General features: G+C 43.3%; 2 protein-coding genes across 3 annotated transcripts in view; one reads left to right on the top strand and one right to left on the bottom strand.

The window, feature by feature from the left end:
* The first annotated feature begins 506 nt into the window (after positions 1–506).
* cbr4 (carbonyl reductase 4) lies at positions 507–7,960 on the top strand. Its single transcript, XM_080736558.1, has 6 exons — positions 507–600; positions 1,273–1,425; positions 2,168–2,288; positions 3,242–3,378; positions 5,085–5,219; positions 6,178–7,960. Exons 2-6 carry the CDS (start codon positions 1,281–1,283, stop codon positions 6,354–6,356), a joined length of 717 nt encoding a protein of 238 aa, XP_080592684.1. The 5' UTR covers positions 507–600; positions 1,273–1,280; the 3' UTR covers positions 6,357–7,960.
* Positions 7,961–10,169: 2,209 nt separating this feature from the next.
* Positions 10,170–16,022, bottom strand: part of palld (palladin, cytoskeletal associated protein) — a 149,167-nt gene continuing 143,314 nt past the window's right edge. For both annotated transcript variants that reach the window (XM_080736526.1, XM_080736527.1), the window contains exons 19-21: positions 14,504–14,669; positions 13,853–13,986; positions 10,170–13,320 (exon numbers count right to left, since the gene is read on the bottom strand). In XM_080736526.1, coding sequence (XP_080592652.1) covers positions 13,160–13,320; positions 13,853–13,986; positions 14,504–14,669 — 461 coding nt within the window. In that variant the 3' untranslated portion in view covers positions 10,170–13,159. The remainder of the gene's footprint in view (positions 13,321–13,852; positions 13,987–14,503; positions 14,670–16,022) is intronic.

Genomic DNA, 16,022 nt, shown 5'->3' with positions numbered 1-16,022 from the left:
GTGCACACAAACTCTCACACTTACTTAGGCCTACTACAGACTTGTATATATTTGGAAAACACTATTCTGTCTCAGTCCAAGAAATATCCCCCCGACACACGCGCACACACGCACGCACGCACGCACGCACGCACGCGCACACACACACACACACACACACACACACACACACACACACTTCGGTTGGAATAAGTAAGGAATGTCAAGTACTGTAATACATTTCAACAACAAGGCAATCCAAGGGGCGTTACTTAAAACATTTAGCATTACAAACATTAAGACACATAGCATTAAAAGAGGGCAACAGATTTTTTTATTATTTCTTTAAAATCGAAAAATAAAACATACAATGAGAATAAAATTACAGTGCAGTGTTTGAGTGGAATACTCCCTTGGTTGCACTCTTGCGGTCATCCACGTCAGTAGGTGGCGCTAATGTGAGAAAGTACATTTGGTCCTAGGACTGTCGTCCTCTGTTTGCTGCAGAAGCAGAAACATGGAGCTGTTTGGAATTTGAACCTCTATGTTTTGAACTTGAAAGAAGATCACGTTTAATAGAACAACAAAGAACAACAGAACTATTTCCATTTGATTACACATGTAAGTAAATGGACACTATCTTTATGTCTTGGTATCGTGTTGCTTGACGAAATGACCTGATCTACAAGCTCACAAGGCGTCAGGATGCGATGCGTTGTGAGCTTGTACAGCTGGTAATTTAGGCGCACGACACCTTCCAACGATGAATTGTAAAGGGACCAAAACAAATGTAAAACTAGAGTGGTTATTCCAAATACCCCCAGATATTGTGTTCATTAATGAAATTAGAAAAACGGTTAATATCTTGTAGCCTATATGGACACTTGTTTTACATCCAAACTTATGAAATCAGCCCTTGGTGGAAAGTATTATGGCCTTGGTTATAACAAGTGGTGGAAAAAGTACTCAAATGTTTTACTTATGTAAAAGTATCAATACTGCAATGTAGAAATACTGTTACAAGTAAGAGTCTGGAATTCAAAATGTACTTGACTAAAAGTACAAAAGTATTGGAATCTACAAAGTAACTAATAACTAAAATTGTAAAATAATTATAGTGGAGTAAAAGTACCATACCTCTGAGATGTAGTGGAGTAGAAGTAAAAGTATTGGAAATTGGAAATACTCCAGTAAAAGAAATATACTTTTGTGTGTGTGTGTGTGTGTGTGTGTGTGTGTGTGTGTGTGTGTGTGTGTGTGTGTGTGTGTGTGTGTGTGTGCGTGTGTGTGTAGCGGAGGACATGTCCAGGTTGGCGGTGGTGTGTGGGGGGTCCAGAGGCATTGGTAAAGCCATCTCAGTGCTGCTGGCTCAGAAGGGCTGCAGGGTGGCTGTGGTGTCCAGGAACCAGGACACAGCCCTGGACACCGTAGCTTCTCTGCATGGAGGTACAGTACTGCACCATGTCAATTATATTAAGTTATTGTATTAGAATAGTTTGCAGAGTTTGTGCAGAATCTGAGGGGGATGAGATCAGAATGGAGCTCCCTCTGGCAGTCGTGCCCCGGGGAGTTTCTCACACGCATTTGCAGTAGTTTGACAGGTACATGGGCACTGGTCCCTTGAGTATCTTGAAGGCTGCTGTGGCTCAGGAGGTAGAGCAGATTGGCCAATGATCCGTCGATCGGCGGTTCAAATCCCGCCTCCTGTCCACACATGCCGAACCCCTAGTTGCTCCCGGTGAGTTGGTTGGTGCCCTGCATGGTTTCCTCTGCCATTGGTGTATGAATGTGTGTGTGTGAACTGTGAATGTAATGCACAATCAGTCTATGTAAAGCGCCTTGGATAAAGGCGCTGTACACGGGGAATGCCCCGTAGGTCGAACTCCCGTGGGTTGGAGGTTGTGGTTTGCCAGCCAAGGAGTGTGTGTGCAAAGTATGGCATGGATTGGGCAACGGTGCCGGAGATATGGTGTCTGCAAAAAGCAACCTCATGGTGGCGCAAGAAGAGGGTCATGTGAGAAATCAGGGGTGGAGGTTGTGATTTGCCATCCAATTTGTGTGATACTGTATACACGTATACCCTACTCTACTGTATGTTGGTCTGTTTACATTAAGCTAAACATCTGCGGACCCCGGAAAATAATTTAGGTTGAGAACTGCTGTACTAACGGACTGTTGTGCTCCGTAGCCAACCACACAGCATTCCCCTGCGACGTGTCCAAAGAGCAGGAGGTGCAGAAGACCTTTGAGTCCATCAACAAGACCTGTGGGAACATCACCTACCTCGTCAACGCAGCTGGCATCAACAGGTTTGTGTGTTAGGGACACATGCACTGGATTGTGCTGTTTGTAGATGCGTGGCGATATGACGTGGAAAAACTATGCGGAGGGAAAAAACTATTTAAAATGTACAATGTAAAATGTACTGGCATTTAGCAGACATTCCTATCCAGAGCGACTTAAGTGCAAGATAAGAGCAAATGACATGAACCCTAGTCTACAAACGACAGGGTAAGTTGTAAAATAGATGCTACAGAATAACTAAGGTGCCAATATAAACATCAAATCCTACCATTTGTAAATAACATACCTGGGTACTTAGTTAGACTTTGTGGACAAGCAAACAGTTTACTGTATGTCCACAAAAAAATGTATGCAGAATGAGAAACGATAAAAGAATAAATAAAACAGAGAATCATACTTCATTGCACACAGTCATGTGTTCTTCAAGTAACACTTTTCAGTTGAAAATGTATAATGTGGGTTGTGTGTGTGTGTCGTAGACAATTTGCCCTCTTGGCCCCCAAACTCTGGAATAAACTCCCTGTCCCACTTAGAACAACAGACTCACTCCCTAGCTTCCGCCATGGCCTGAAGACTCACCTCTTCAGACTCCACCTAAGCCCATAGCACTCGCCTACCCCCCAATGACCGTACATGAAAGCTAGATAGCATCTTTTAGGTTTTCATATACAGCTTTTTTACTGACTAGGTGCTTGGTCTACCTACGTTATTTTCTTGTTTAGATTGATATTTCTATGCATTTGATGTGTTGATGTTGATGTATTACCTTCGCTCTGAATTAAGAGTGCCTGCTAAATACCTAAAGTGTGTGTGTGTGTGTGTGTGTGTGTGTGTGTGTGTGTGTGTGTGTGTGTGTGTGTGTGTGTGTGTGTGTGTGTGTGTGTGTGTGTGTGTGTGTGTGTGTGTGTGTGTGTGTGTGTGTGTGTGTGTGTGTGTGTGTGTGTGTGTGTGTGTTCAGAGATGGTCTCCTACTGAGGACCTCTCCTGAGGACATGGTGTCTGTGCTCCACACCAACCTGCTGGGGACCATGTTGACGTGCAAGGCAGCGCTGCGTGGCATGCTGCACGGCCAGCACCCCGCCATCCTCAACATAGGTGACCAACACTGACCTCACTGTTAGGGCTGTCACAGTTATTACATAATCGTCTAATGGCGATTATTTTGCCATAATCGTGATTATTTTTCATAATCTTCATAATTGTTTCCATGTTGAAATGTTGTTCATATATATCTTTTTAAAGTTAAAAAATAGTGGAAATAGCAGATCTACAAGCTCACATGCGACGCGTTGTGAGCTTGTCGATCGGCTATTTCCACTATCAATGTTCTTTTTTAACTATAAGGTTGTCAAATATGTCAGTAATTTCTTTGTATATTTAGGTTATGTGTCCTATCTACCATGTGCAACTTCAAAGCCTAAAAGCCAAACAGAAATGTAATTGTCAACGATAAATACACAATTAAATCGTTAATCGCAATTTATTTGAGTGACAATTAATCGTCATGTAAAATGTCATAATCGTGATAGCCCTGCTCACTGTAGCCTCGTAAACCAATTCCAATCCGAAGGCAGGAGGAGTATAGTTTACTAGGCTAACCTCACTGTGTAGTGGCAACAGCAGGTTCTCAACACAGCCACTAGAGGGCAGTGTGTGTCAATGTTTATGTCACCATAATTACTTGTATTAGGAAGAAACCCCAAGTATTTGCAAAACTGTCACTTTTCAGGGAATGAGGAAAAGAACCTGTGTTCAAATAGATCCAGAATAGTTGTTATTTAGTCACAAGCTGTTGTTAATGTTTTATTGCTTACATTTATTTTATTTATAAAACCCACAGACACACTAACTCATTCTCTGCCATGATTCAGAGCGTTTTTCACATACCTTTTGAAAAATCGCAGAATATTATGTTACTAATTGACAGTCTCAAGATGACAGCCCATACTCACTGTGCTCTTTAGATACCACAATAAAATGGTATATAGTGTGCCAAAGAAATTCCCCAAAAAGCGAAGAGATGGAAATGGTCTTTTGTTTTCCTGGGTCACAATCGTTGAAAAATAGTGTCTTGTACTGCATTGACTTCAATGCATTCCATTGACTGTTTGCCTCCAGTTTGCCTCCCAGTGCCTGACGAATCGGACCAAGAAAGTGACATAACTGACCTTTCCTTACATACAGTACTCTCGGTGGTGTATGATGGGTAATATAGTCTGTGTCTTGTTATGGTGTGTACTGTACTGTAGGTTTGGTGGTGGATGATGGGTAATTTATAGGGGTGTAACGATATAGTAACTGTATCGAAATATTGTTTTTAACTTAAAAAATCGAAGTATATCGAAATGAAAACAGCTAAAATCGGGTCGTATCGTTTTATTTTGTATCGTCGTATCGAATCGGCAGTGCAAAGAATCGATTGTATCGATACTACCTACTTGTGCATTGTATTTAGCATTTTTAAGAAGAAAAAATTAAAAGGAGGGGTTTAATTACTTTTCCTTTCCATATAGCTACAATGGTCTATCGATAAATGTGTGTAATCTCTGGGTTCATGTCAAGGTGCGGGTTTGTCAATATACAAAGTCCATGTATTTGGCAGATAATCACTGTGTTCACTTATTTATATCCATAATAATACATGTTTCCCTTAAAAACCATGTTTCGTGATATGTATCGAATCGCTATTAAAATGTATCGTTACCCCTAGTAATTTAGTTTAATTGTGTCTTGTCATGGTGTGTAGTTCTGTGGTGGAAGATGGGTAATGTAGTTTAATTGTGTCTTTTCATGATGTGTAGGTTCGGTGGTGGGCTTGAAGGGCAGTGCAGGTCAGTGTGTGTACAGTGCCAGTAAGGCGGGCCTGGAGGGCTTCACTCGCTCCCTGGCCAAAGAGGTGGCCTCACGCAACATCCGGGTCAACCTGCTGGCTCCAGGTAGGACTTCCTGCCTCCCTGGACTCTCCCTTTTCTCCCCATTTCACACACCCATGGATTCAAGTTCTCAGTGGCCACGAGTCGACCGATTTCAGTCATTCGGATTCCTTTAGAAGCCAGCATGTCTGGAAGCGAAAATAGCCGATCTACACGCTCCCAAAGTGTCGTGCTACGACGTGTTGTGAGCTTGCAGATCGCCTATTTTCAGTTATTCATTATTTTGAGACTAAAGGGTATTTGAAGTGATCAGACTTAGGGTAGAATATGTTGTTTAGAAGGATCTTCCATGTAAACATGAATGGCCTCAGATATTTGATAAAAGCAAAGGGTTAAAGCCTCTAGCTGTGATTTCTTCAACTGGTCAGCTGTACGTAGAACAGCAGTAACATTGGTTTAGCGCAGGTGTCTTCAACGTTTTCAGGCCAGGGACCCCTTAGTTGAGAGAGAGATGAAGCGGGGACCCCCAAAACCTTTTCAGAGATTCCATAGTTTCATTGTTTGACAGCACAATCAGTGTATTTTGGATTCATGTCAATTTGTGTTTTCAGATATTTAACCACTTGAACCGTCAATACTTAATAAACTTGACCTTTCACTCTGTACTTGGTCTGCTCTTTTTCCCCTCTACACCAAACCTCTTTGCTGAAAATAGCCGAAGCTCACAACGCCTCGCAGCGCTAGGCGTTGTAAGCTTGTAGATCGGCTATTTTGGCTAAAGTTCTCAGAATATTGACATTAGGGTTCAAGTTGTTAACATAAAAAAGAAGAAAAGTTTCTATCACTTAAAGATTTGGAGGACCCCCTGTAGTAACTCTGAGGACCCCCTAGGGGTCCCGGACCCCCTGTTGAAGACCCTTGGTTTAGAGAATGAAAATACCTAAACATCATCAAAGAGTGTGTGCGTGTAGCGTGGAGGAGTAAATATGCACCTCTCCACCGTCTCTCTCCCAAACTGCAGGGTTCATCCACACAGACATGACCGCGGAGGTGGACGAGGAGCAGAGGGCGCGCTCCATCCCCCTGGGGAGGTTCGGGGAGCCGGAGGAGGTGGCCCAGGCCGCCCTCTTCCTCCTGGAGTCTCCCTACATCACAGGACAGGTGCTGGTGGTGGATGGAGGCCTGCATCTGGCCATGTAGAGACACCTTACGAGGGGGCCTATAAGCTCTCAGTGCTCTGCTGGTCAGCTGAATACTTCTTCCGTCATGGAACCAGAGGTCGTGGTTCTTTGTGTGTCGGCAGCGGGAGACGGCGCTCACAAGGCCAGAAGACAGGACAACACAGTGCGGGTTTCCCGATCGACGTGGGGTCCTACCAACGTTACTGTGGATCATTGTGGCGCTGCTGAGGTGTCTGGCCGAATGTGTTTGTGCCTGTGGGACACAAGGTGGTTCAAGTACAGTTCAAGTGCTTTATTTCTTCCTGCTGTAAATAAGCACTAGTCTCTCACAACTAAGTGGAAACACACTGTATGTCTTTGTGTTTTCCCGAGCACGCGGCTGTCTGCTATAGGCCGCAGAGTGTTTTATGTGCTATTTAAAATTCTCTCATGTCACGACTCCCCAACACGAAATGAAATGGCACATTTCGGTAGATTTGTTTTCCCAGTTCAGCCAGATTTCTTCTTTTTTTTTTAAACAGGCTTTGGGGTTGAGCGAGCCTCCCACATTTTCCCAGAGTGTTGCCGAGTCATTCTGGCCAAACGCCACTGCAGAACAACATGGCGTGGAAATGGAGAGAGAGATTCTCCCATTTCCCCAACAAGTAACAAAGGAAATAACAAAACAAATATGTTAGCATTTAAATCGCTCAAGCCCTCAGGCTATCTTTGCTGTCAGGCAGACATCTCTTATCTCCATATTCTTTTAATTTATTAATCAGTCATCATATCGGTATCAGCTGATGTTGGCCTTAAAATGCAATATCGGTATCAAACAGATCAAGATAACACGTTTTAGACAATATTTTATTTTATAATAATTGTGTTTGAATGTGAAGTTGACAAAACCTTTTGTGATGAGGATCAAGGCAGCAGATTCAATCAGTGTTTTTTGTGGGATGCTTTCAAAAGGGGTCAAAATGTTACATTTTTGAATAGAAATACTACTTTCAAGCTGTTTATGTTGGGATATGAGCCAACATTTCAATAACGCTGCATCCCTTGTTCTGGAATAAAGAGTCATGAGGAGCTCTTTGTGTAGTAATCGATAGGAGAAACTATCCCGTTAAGCCCTACGTCATCGTATGACAAGTGGCAGCAAAAATATATAAATATTCTTTCAAAATGGGGACACCAGGGTTAAAGTGATTAAGGAACCAAGCTCTCGCATTTCACTCTACCACCCCCCACCCCCACTAGCCTAATGCTGCGTTCAATCCTGGATAGTTCGAGCGGCACTATTACATGACACAAAGTGAATGCAAAGACGAGACGACATGCGCCCGGACGCGGCACGACTGGACGCTTCGGTATCTTCGCCCCAGTTGGAAAAATCTACCATCGCTTCCCCCCGACTCCACCCATCGCGTCCTGACAGCCATTCAGGGGCGTCACAAGGGGTAGGAAAGTGGGACTGAGTTACTAGGGCCCAAGGTGGTGGAGGGGCCTTAATTATTTTATACTACTCTAAGCGAACATTTGTTCCCTGGAACTCAATATTTGGAGATTGGGGTCCGTGGCCAAATACATACCATTTTGGGGGTCCTTCACATGAAAAGGTTTGAGCTCCACTGACATCGAAACATAGGCTTTTAAAAAAAACCTTAGAAGAATTTGAATTATTCAAAGATTTTCATGATTTTTCAAAAATAGCAGATCTACAAGTTCGCAGCGCGGCACTCGGTGCCGCGCTGTGAGCTTGTATATCTGCTATTTTTCAATAGTTAAAGCACAGGGGGCCCACAGTGAATCCTTGTACCCAGGGCCCAGAATTTGGTGCGACACCCCTGCAGCCATTCAGCGTTGAGGTGAAATGTTTTGGGTGTTTGGTTTTGGGACTCCCTTTTTTCCAGGTGTTTCGCCCATGATTCTGACTTGACATATTTTTTGTTTTTTTTTCAACGCTGACCAGCATGACCAAAGTGAGGCAATTGAAGGGACTAGAAAGAAAGAAATAGCTTCAGGTCGGAACGCAGCATAACACCAGAGAGACCACCAGCACGGCACAGCACAGCCCAAGCCACCTCACTGGGCTGGGCCCCTGTGAGCCCACCTCTGGAGGGGAGAGAGGGAGCCAGGGAGACTTAAGACTGCAGCTGGAGGGAATTAAAGGTGGGTTGGGGGGGGGGGGGTATTTTTAGCTCGGAGAATGTTTGGAGTGTCCACTTACGGTCACATGGTGGGTTGGAGGCCACCGTCATATGAGATTTAATCACTTTTTCAACCTGACATCCTTATTTTGGGCTTGTAGGCGAAAATGTTACATTTCGGGTGGGAACCTCATAATGTCCAAAACTGTTTGTGACTTTTCAGGATTCAAATAAAAAAAATATCAATCAGTGACGCTGTAGTATGATCAAGTATGGCAATAATTTACGGGGGAAAAAAACACAAAAAGGTAGAATGTGGAGATAGGTTTCTGCACGACAGAGACGACAAAATGTAATATGGTGAATATTTGCTCACATGGAGTGACTCTTCCCTCATTTGAAATTCACCAATGATCCAGAGAAATCCAGGCTCAGGGACTGAAAGAAAAGGCCCACGTGTTCAACCGAGAGCTGGTGGAACATTTGGCAGCAGAGATGGTGACACGGTTACGGTTACTGTAATTGATTGCCAACATTGTTTTTCGACTTGTGTTGTTCCCTACCACGTTTTCAGATTATCACTAACATTTGAAAAATCATAGAATATTCCATGTCACTCCGATTCGTACTGGAGTTGGAAAAATAATCCCTGTCCACTCACGACGATCAACTCAAAATATATCCGCTTCCGCATCGAGCTCAGCTCCTTTCCCCATACACTTTCATTATGGCCATTTTCCACTTTTTTTCCCCCAAAAAGGGAAGCGCTGTTTTTGTTCCGGTGACGTCATCGCCCTGTCAGGTGACCTTCCGGTTACCCCGGAAATAATTGGTGACCCATAAGCTGGTGAACAACGCTATCCAGCGTCAAAATAAGGAACTTGTCAAACTCGTCACATGGCTGCCTGCCTGGACCATGGAAAATAACTTGTGAAACTCAGCAGGAAATGAGTGAACTAATCGTAATAATAATTCATCATAATTTACAAGTATTTTAGTTGTTATATCATCAATATTTAATATCTTGGTGTTTTGCCAATTATTTAGGGGCCAACTTGCAATATCCGCCTCGCGTCCCAACGTGGTCCCCAGCCCACAGGTTGAGAACCACTGGTATACAGCATGTTGCGTCTCTCAGTGCCTCAAAATCATGACCCGCCTTGACGATGGACGGAATGTTCACTTTGTCGTCATGATTGCTAGTGTTGACATTTATTGTGGGCTCGCTGAAACGCGGGACCAGTATGTTATACCAAAACTTTATAGGTCACGTTTATTCTCCTCAAAAAAATGACCGACGGTACAAAGGCAGGGCCCTTAGCCAATGAGGAGCAGCGTTCTTGGTGACATCACCACCAACAAGTGCGATCTGATACAAATAACGCGTGGGCTCGAGAGCAGTATGTTATATCAGTACGTTATACCAAAACTTTATAGACCAATGTTATTCTCCTAAAAAACAGCACAAAGGCAGAGCCCTTAGCCAATGAGGAGCAGCTAAAACGTAGCTCTTTGTGCCCATACATGGTGTTCCATGCAGCCCACACTGTTTCGTAGGAACAGTATTTCTAGTCGGTTATTATTTTCAAGTTCTGTCAATTGAATCTGATGTAAAGCATTCCTTTCCAATAAAGAATGATGATGAATGTTCTCTACGCTGGACACGTTAAAATAATAAAATAAAACGAACATGAACGAACGTCTCCAGAGAGTTTCCATTTAGTTTTATTGTCTTTCATAAACTGAAATAACATCAGGAGAACAATCCATATACAGGCACAGATCGGCATAGAAATCAATACATTTGTTACATTATGTTGTGTATGTTTGACGTGACCACCAGCTAACTGTCTGGCTGACGCAGAAATGGAGGAAAACCATTTGGTTGCACGGTAAAACCCTCAGCGTTCATTTAACTCACCAACACTCAGGACTTTACGGTGGAAGAGGAATAGTGGTGACAGATAGTAGAGATATACAAGTGTTTATTTTGTACTTCTAACCATGTCAAGGGCGTTTGCTAACCCAGAAGACTACAAAAGTATATATATGTCTTTGTTTTATAGATCCCGTTTGAAGTCATTTGGCATCCGTACATGTGCCCTCCCCCCCAAAAAAAAACTAAATAACATGCACAGAAATTGTTTGCGTTTCTTTTTTAGCCTAAAACGTGATTTAAGGCAGTGTATATAATATATAAATATTAAACATTTCATTACACAGGAAGGATTATGTTGTTTCGTTTGAACATTTTGAGGAAAGACTGCTGATATAAGTTACGTCAAGTTTGCTGGGTAAGTCAATAATACATTCTTTTTTCTTCTTTTTTAAACATTTTCTTTAATACAAAAATAAAATGGCTAATCTGCGGCGTGTTATCTGGTGGTGGGACCGCTGCACTGTAGCAAGTGACACGACTCGCTTCAGTTTGCACTGCTCAAAATAAACCCTCAAAGAAGACGAATCAATCAGATGCCTTTTTTTTACCAAAACCTTTCAACTTCATCACCTCAACTTCACCAACAATGTCACCAATCCTTAACTACTGCGGAAGTTTGAAATCCCTCAAAAAACTAAAAAAGCTTCTCTCAGTCTCAACAAACGGTTAAAGCTGCAATCCATAACTCCTTTTTTGTGAATACATTTTTATTTTGAGCAATCCGTAAAGTAGAGCGTGTTAATACAATATAACCCCATTCAGGCCTAGATGAATGCTTTAACTATTGAAAAATAGCAGATATACAAGCACACAGCGCGGCACTCAGAGCCGCGCTGCGAGCTTGTAGATCTGCTATTTTTGAAGTCGTGAAAACTGTGCAAATCTTTGAATATATGATTTTTTTTAAGCGAACATTTGTAACTCAAATTTGGTCTCTGGGGGGTCCCTGGAACTAAATATTTTGAGATGGGGGTCCGTGGCCAAATATATATCATTTTGGAGGTCCTTCACATGAAAATGTTTGAGAACCACTGACATAGTAGTCTCTCAAGAACAGAGCTAAAAAGGACCTTTTCTTTGACGATGGCTGGCCAGATTGCTGAGATAGAAACATTAGAAGGAATCAAAAGACGCTTATAGAATCGGGTCAAAATTCAAATGTTCACGTTTTTTCAAAAATAGCTGATCTACAAGCTCGCAGCGCAGCACTCGGTGCCACGCTGTGAGCTTGTATATCTGCTATTTTTCAATAGTTAAAGCATAATAAAATAATAATACACAATAATGTGTACCCGTTCTGAATGGGTAACATACCCAACACAACTGTGGTGGTTGTATTGGGTCTATCTGCTGCCCTAATGGGACATTTAGTAGTCGGGTAGGACACCCAACAGGTTGACAAGTGGTATTGCATGAAGCTCAAAATGAAATCTATCCTCCGCCCCAAACAGGCCATCAGTATTGGCAATAGAAACGGTAGGACAGGAAGGTTACGGATCGCAGCTTTAAGCCTGGTTTATACTCGGGTTGCCTGCTTGTGACGTGTGTCTCTAAACAGCCCATCCACAAGCTTGCAGACCGGTTAATTCCGGCCAAAAATCAAGCATTAGAGAGTCCTTCCTGTACCTTTTTTCTTTTTTCAAACCTTCTGTACACACACTGTTTGACGTCTCCACTGGCTGCCTTCATCTGATCCAACGTTCATTTTGCCCACCAAACCAAACCCCAAATCTCTGTCACAAATGGAACAAAAACAAAGAAAGACGGAAAAACAAAAAAAACCTACGTAAGGCCCGGCCTTGTGCAATATCTGTGGTTATCGTGCATATTTCTATAACCAGACGACGACACAGATGCTATGGTGTAGCTATGTGACACCGTTGTACTGCTACTATTACACACAGACTGTGGCTATAAGGCCATCTATAAACAGACTAACGTATGCTTCATCGTACAACTTTGAGCGTCACTCATTGACGCCGAGTGACGAAGCATAAATTAAGGTTCCAGGCCCCCGGACAGAATACACGGTTGAAGCCAGTATACATACTGTAATAGAAGCACTTTGTGTTGTGGAAGTCCCCTTCGTCACGCTTTTGCCACAGGACAAATGACGTATCGCTCCATGTCCTTTTTCTTTCAGCCGGGTTCCCCTCACCCCTGCTCTTTTTCACTGCAGTAAGTATTGCTAATACTTGAGTATTAGAGTCAAGGTACTGCGAATGGCACCACTTTAACATGCATAGTCAGTTCAGACCTTCTCGTTTTCACCTTTTTTACGGACATACCGAGATTTCAGGCACTTTGACGGACCCCCCCCCCCCCCTCTCGGGACAATGCGATCTCAATGTGTGAACAACGAATAAGCGCACAATCTAAGAATAAAGTCTTTTTTTCCTTTCTTTTCTCGTCGCGGGACAGCAAAGCACTTCAGCGACCTTCCCATCCGGTTGATGAAGGAGAGGTGGTGAAGCTCGGCGATCCGGGTTAAATGATTCTGTAATATAGGATGTGTGTGTGTGACTGTACAAAAACAAGAGGCCAACCCTAAACTGTCTCCCTATTTCCTCCCCCCATCCCCGTAGAGTAGTATCTGTAGTAGAGCCCCTCAGGCAGAGAGGGGCCGGGGCGTTGGAGGTCATCATGGCCCCCGTAAAGTTTAATTCTCTGGGTGTTCAGGGGGGTAAGGGCTTTGGGCAGGTGGCCAGTGTGCTGAAGGAAGGTCGGGTGGTGGTGGGGTGGGGGTTTAGTTTTCTACAGGTCGTCGCTCTCCACCAGGCCTCCGGGCTGCAGGGGGCTTGAGTCAGGGAAGAAGGCCGCCTTCACGTCCAGGCCTCGCTCGGTCAGCGCGGCGTAGCGGCTGGCAGAGGGACGCACCTTCTTGGGTTTGGGGAGGTTGGGCTGCTGCCACTGGGCTGTGGGATGGAGAGGGCAGACGTGGAATGAATTAACGACCGGTTGCGGGCAGACGGAGTAAATAAGAGTACTATAAAGGTATAAATAGGAATACTATAAACGTATAAATAAGAATACTGTAAACGTGTCACACAAGTTAATTCAGAGAGAGAGCAGCTATCTTATTCGGACAAAAATAATGACGGTGTCATTTCTGTTGAAAAATAGCATCAAGACAGATTTGTACGCTGGTGTCACAGAGCAGAGAATAGCCCACCTACAAGCTCACATCGCGATGTGTTATGATGAGCTTGTAGAGCCAAAGCTGTTACTTTTCAAGATTCAAATTCAAAAACGGCAAAAGTAGCAGATCTACAAGCTCCAAACGTGCCGCTTTGCACTGCTTTTTGAGCTTGTGGATATGCTACTTTTGCTGCTTTTGTGTGACGCTGTAGTATGATCAAGTAGGGCGTTAATTTAGGAAAAACAAAAAAAAATATGGAGATAAGAGGTTTCTGCCCGACAACAACGATAAGGTGTTAACTAACGTACTGTGAACGTCAAGGCGTGCGGTGCTGGAGACGATGCCGGCGTCGTTCTTGGCTGAAACTGTGTACCAGCCTGCGTCCTCCTTCATGGCCGGCTGGATGATCATGCACAAGTAGCCGCAGTTGTCCTGGTGCATGCTGGGAAAACAACATCAATGCATGTTTAGGGACATGTTTGCAGTAACGCAGTAACGCTGCAACACAAGTTCTGGGATTTTATGTTTCTGTTTATGTGGTGTTGGGTATGGTGTCATTTGTTACACATCAGGGACGTTGCTAAAGGTGTCTAAATTATATTTTAGTCTATTCAGCTCTACATCACAACACCTTTAATCACACAAAAGTCGTTTGAACTGTCCCAACAATCTTGCACTCGAGATTATGAAAACCACAAACTATTCCCTAATACTGGGGACTGGGGTCGTACTTTTTCCATTTCAAGGACCCACAGTGTGATATACCTTAGGCCACGGGCCCCCAATTTTAAATCGCTGGGACCCACAATCTAGACTTTAAACTCCTCAGTGTTAATTCTGTTAAAGGTTCCTAACAATCATTAATTTAGCTGGACCACCTGGACCTCCCCAACCCCATTTTGAGAGACGCAGTGCTGTATTGTAGAAGTAATTGGAAGCTTCTTTTTTTTTTTTTTTACCTGATCCTGTCTGTGTTGTGAGTGAAGGACTCGTTCTCCCTCTTCCAGAAGATCTGTGGGTATGGGACGCCGGTCACGCGGCACTCCATGCGAACGGGGTAGCCCTCGGCCACGCCCGTGTTCTGTAGCTTCTCGATGAACGCGGGAGCCTTGTGCATCTCTTTAGCTGCCGGGGAGAGAGAAAGAGAGTGAGAGAGAAAGTGTCACTCAGTGCTTTCGTTCAAGAGGTGGTGCCATAGTTTTGTACTTTTTGTGTTTTTCATGTGTCTAGGAGGTTGAAAGTACTTCATTAGACCCCCTGGTGTGGTTTTTATGAGCAATTATGTATTCTCTTGGTATTTGTTTGTTGTCTCTTGGAGGCTGCCACCTTGTGGTCAAAAGTGTCAGTTGAAAAAACACACATACTTATTACATCACAGAATCAACTCCTCCCCTAATTACCATTCACCCAACACTGTGGGGTGTGGCTAACTTCAGCTGGGTCACCACCCACCATGACATCCATGCATACTTAATGAACTGGGGGTGTAGCCACATAAAAACCCAATTTTAACTCTTTCTGTATACTTTTTTGGAAAAAATCTTCCTCCTAGTATAATCATAATACCTGATAATCATGTTTTAGAGGGGGAAAAAATCATGGCACCACCTCTTTCAGTCAGTCTATTGATGTTTTGTCTGCTAATTTAGTCGTTATGCTAAATAATTCTTCCAAATCTGCTACTTTTGATGACTTTTGAGAATTTACGAAAAAAAAACACAAAGAGTTCAAACATGGAGATAAGAGGGTTCTGCCCGACATTCTTTCTAGAGCCCACCCTGCCGACCACCTGTTTTCACAGATTTTCTTTTGGTTTTTGGTTTTCGTTAGAGAACAGATCCATCTAGTGTAAAAAAAAAGGTGTTTGCATTTCATGTTTGGGCGATTGGGTTGTATTCCACAGCTCATAACAAGAGAACCGGCGGTCGAAAATAACCCATTTTTCCCGCGGAAGCACAGAGATCACCTCCGTCTTTACCAGCGTTCGGGGGATCGATCATACTGGAGGTAAAATATTCTGAGACTACTTGAAAAGAAAAACGTAAAATCGGGCCCCCCATGAATGTTAACTATTGAAAAATAGCAGATATACAAGCTCACAGCGTGGCACCGAGTGCCGCACTGCGAGCTTGTAGATCTGCTATTTTTGAAAAATTGTGAAAATGTGTGCAAGAAACCTATGTCAAGGACCCCCAAGATGATATGTATTTGGCAAAGGACCCCCATCTCAAAACATTTAGTTCCAGGGACCACCCAGAAGCAGAATTTGAGTTACAAAGGTTCGCTTTGTATATACATATATGGGTGGGTGACGTGACGTAGCGTTTTCGCTGTCCTCGGTGTCAAACATGTATAAATAAAAAATATATTTGTCAAAAACCTTCTGAATATTGTGCAGGACATTAAGCTTTATGTGAACTTACTCAAGATTAAAACATTTCATTCCTCATTTCTTCAGAATCTTCAACCAAACATGGT

The sequence above is a fragment of the Nannobrachium achirus genome, assembly GCF_963921795.1.
Source record: "Nannobrachium achirus genome assembly, chromosome: 1".
Lineage (NCBI taxonomy): Eukaryota > Metazoa > Chordata > Actinopteri > Myctophiformes > Myctophidae > Nannobrachium > Nannobrachium achirus.
This window is presented reverse-complemented; position numbering and strand designations above follow the sequence as displayed.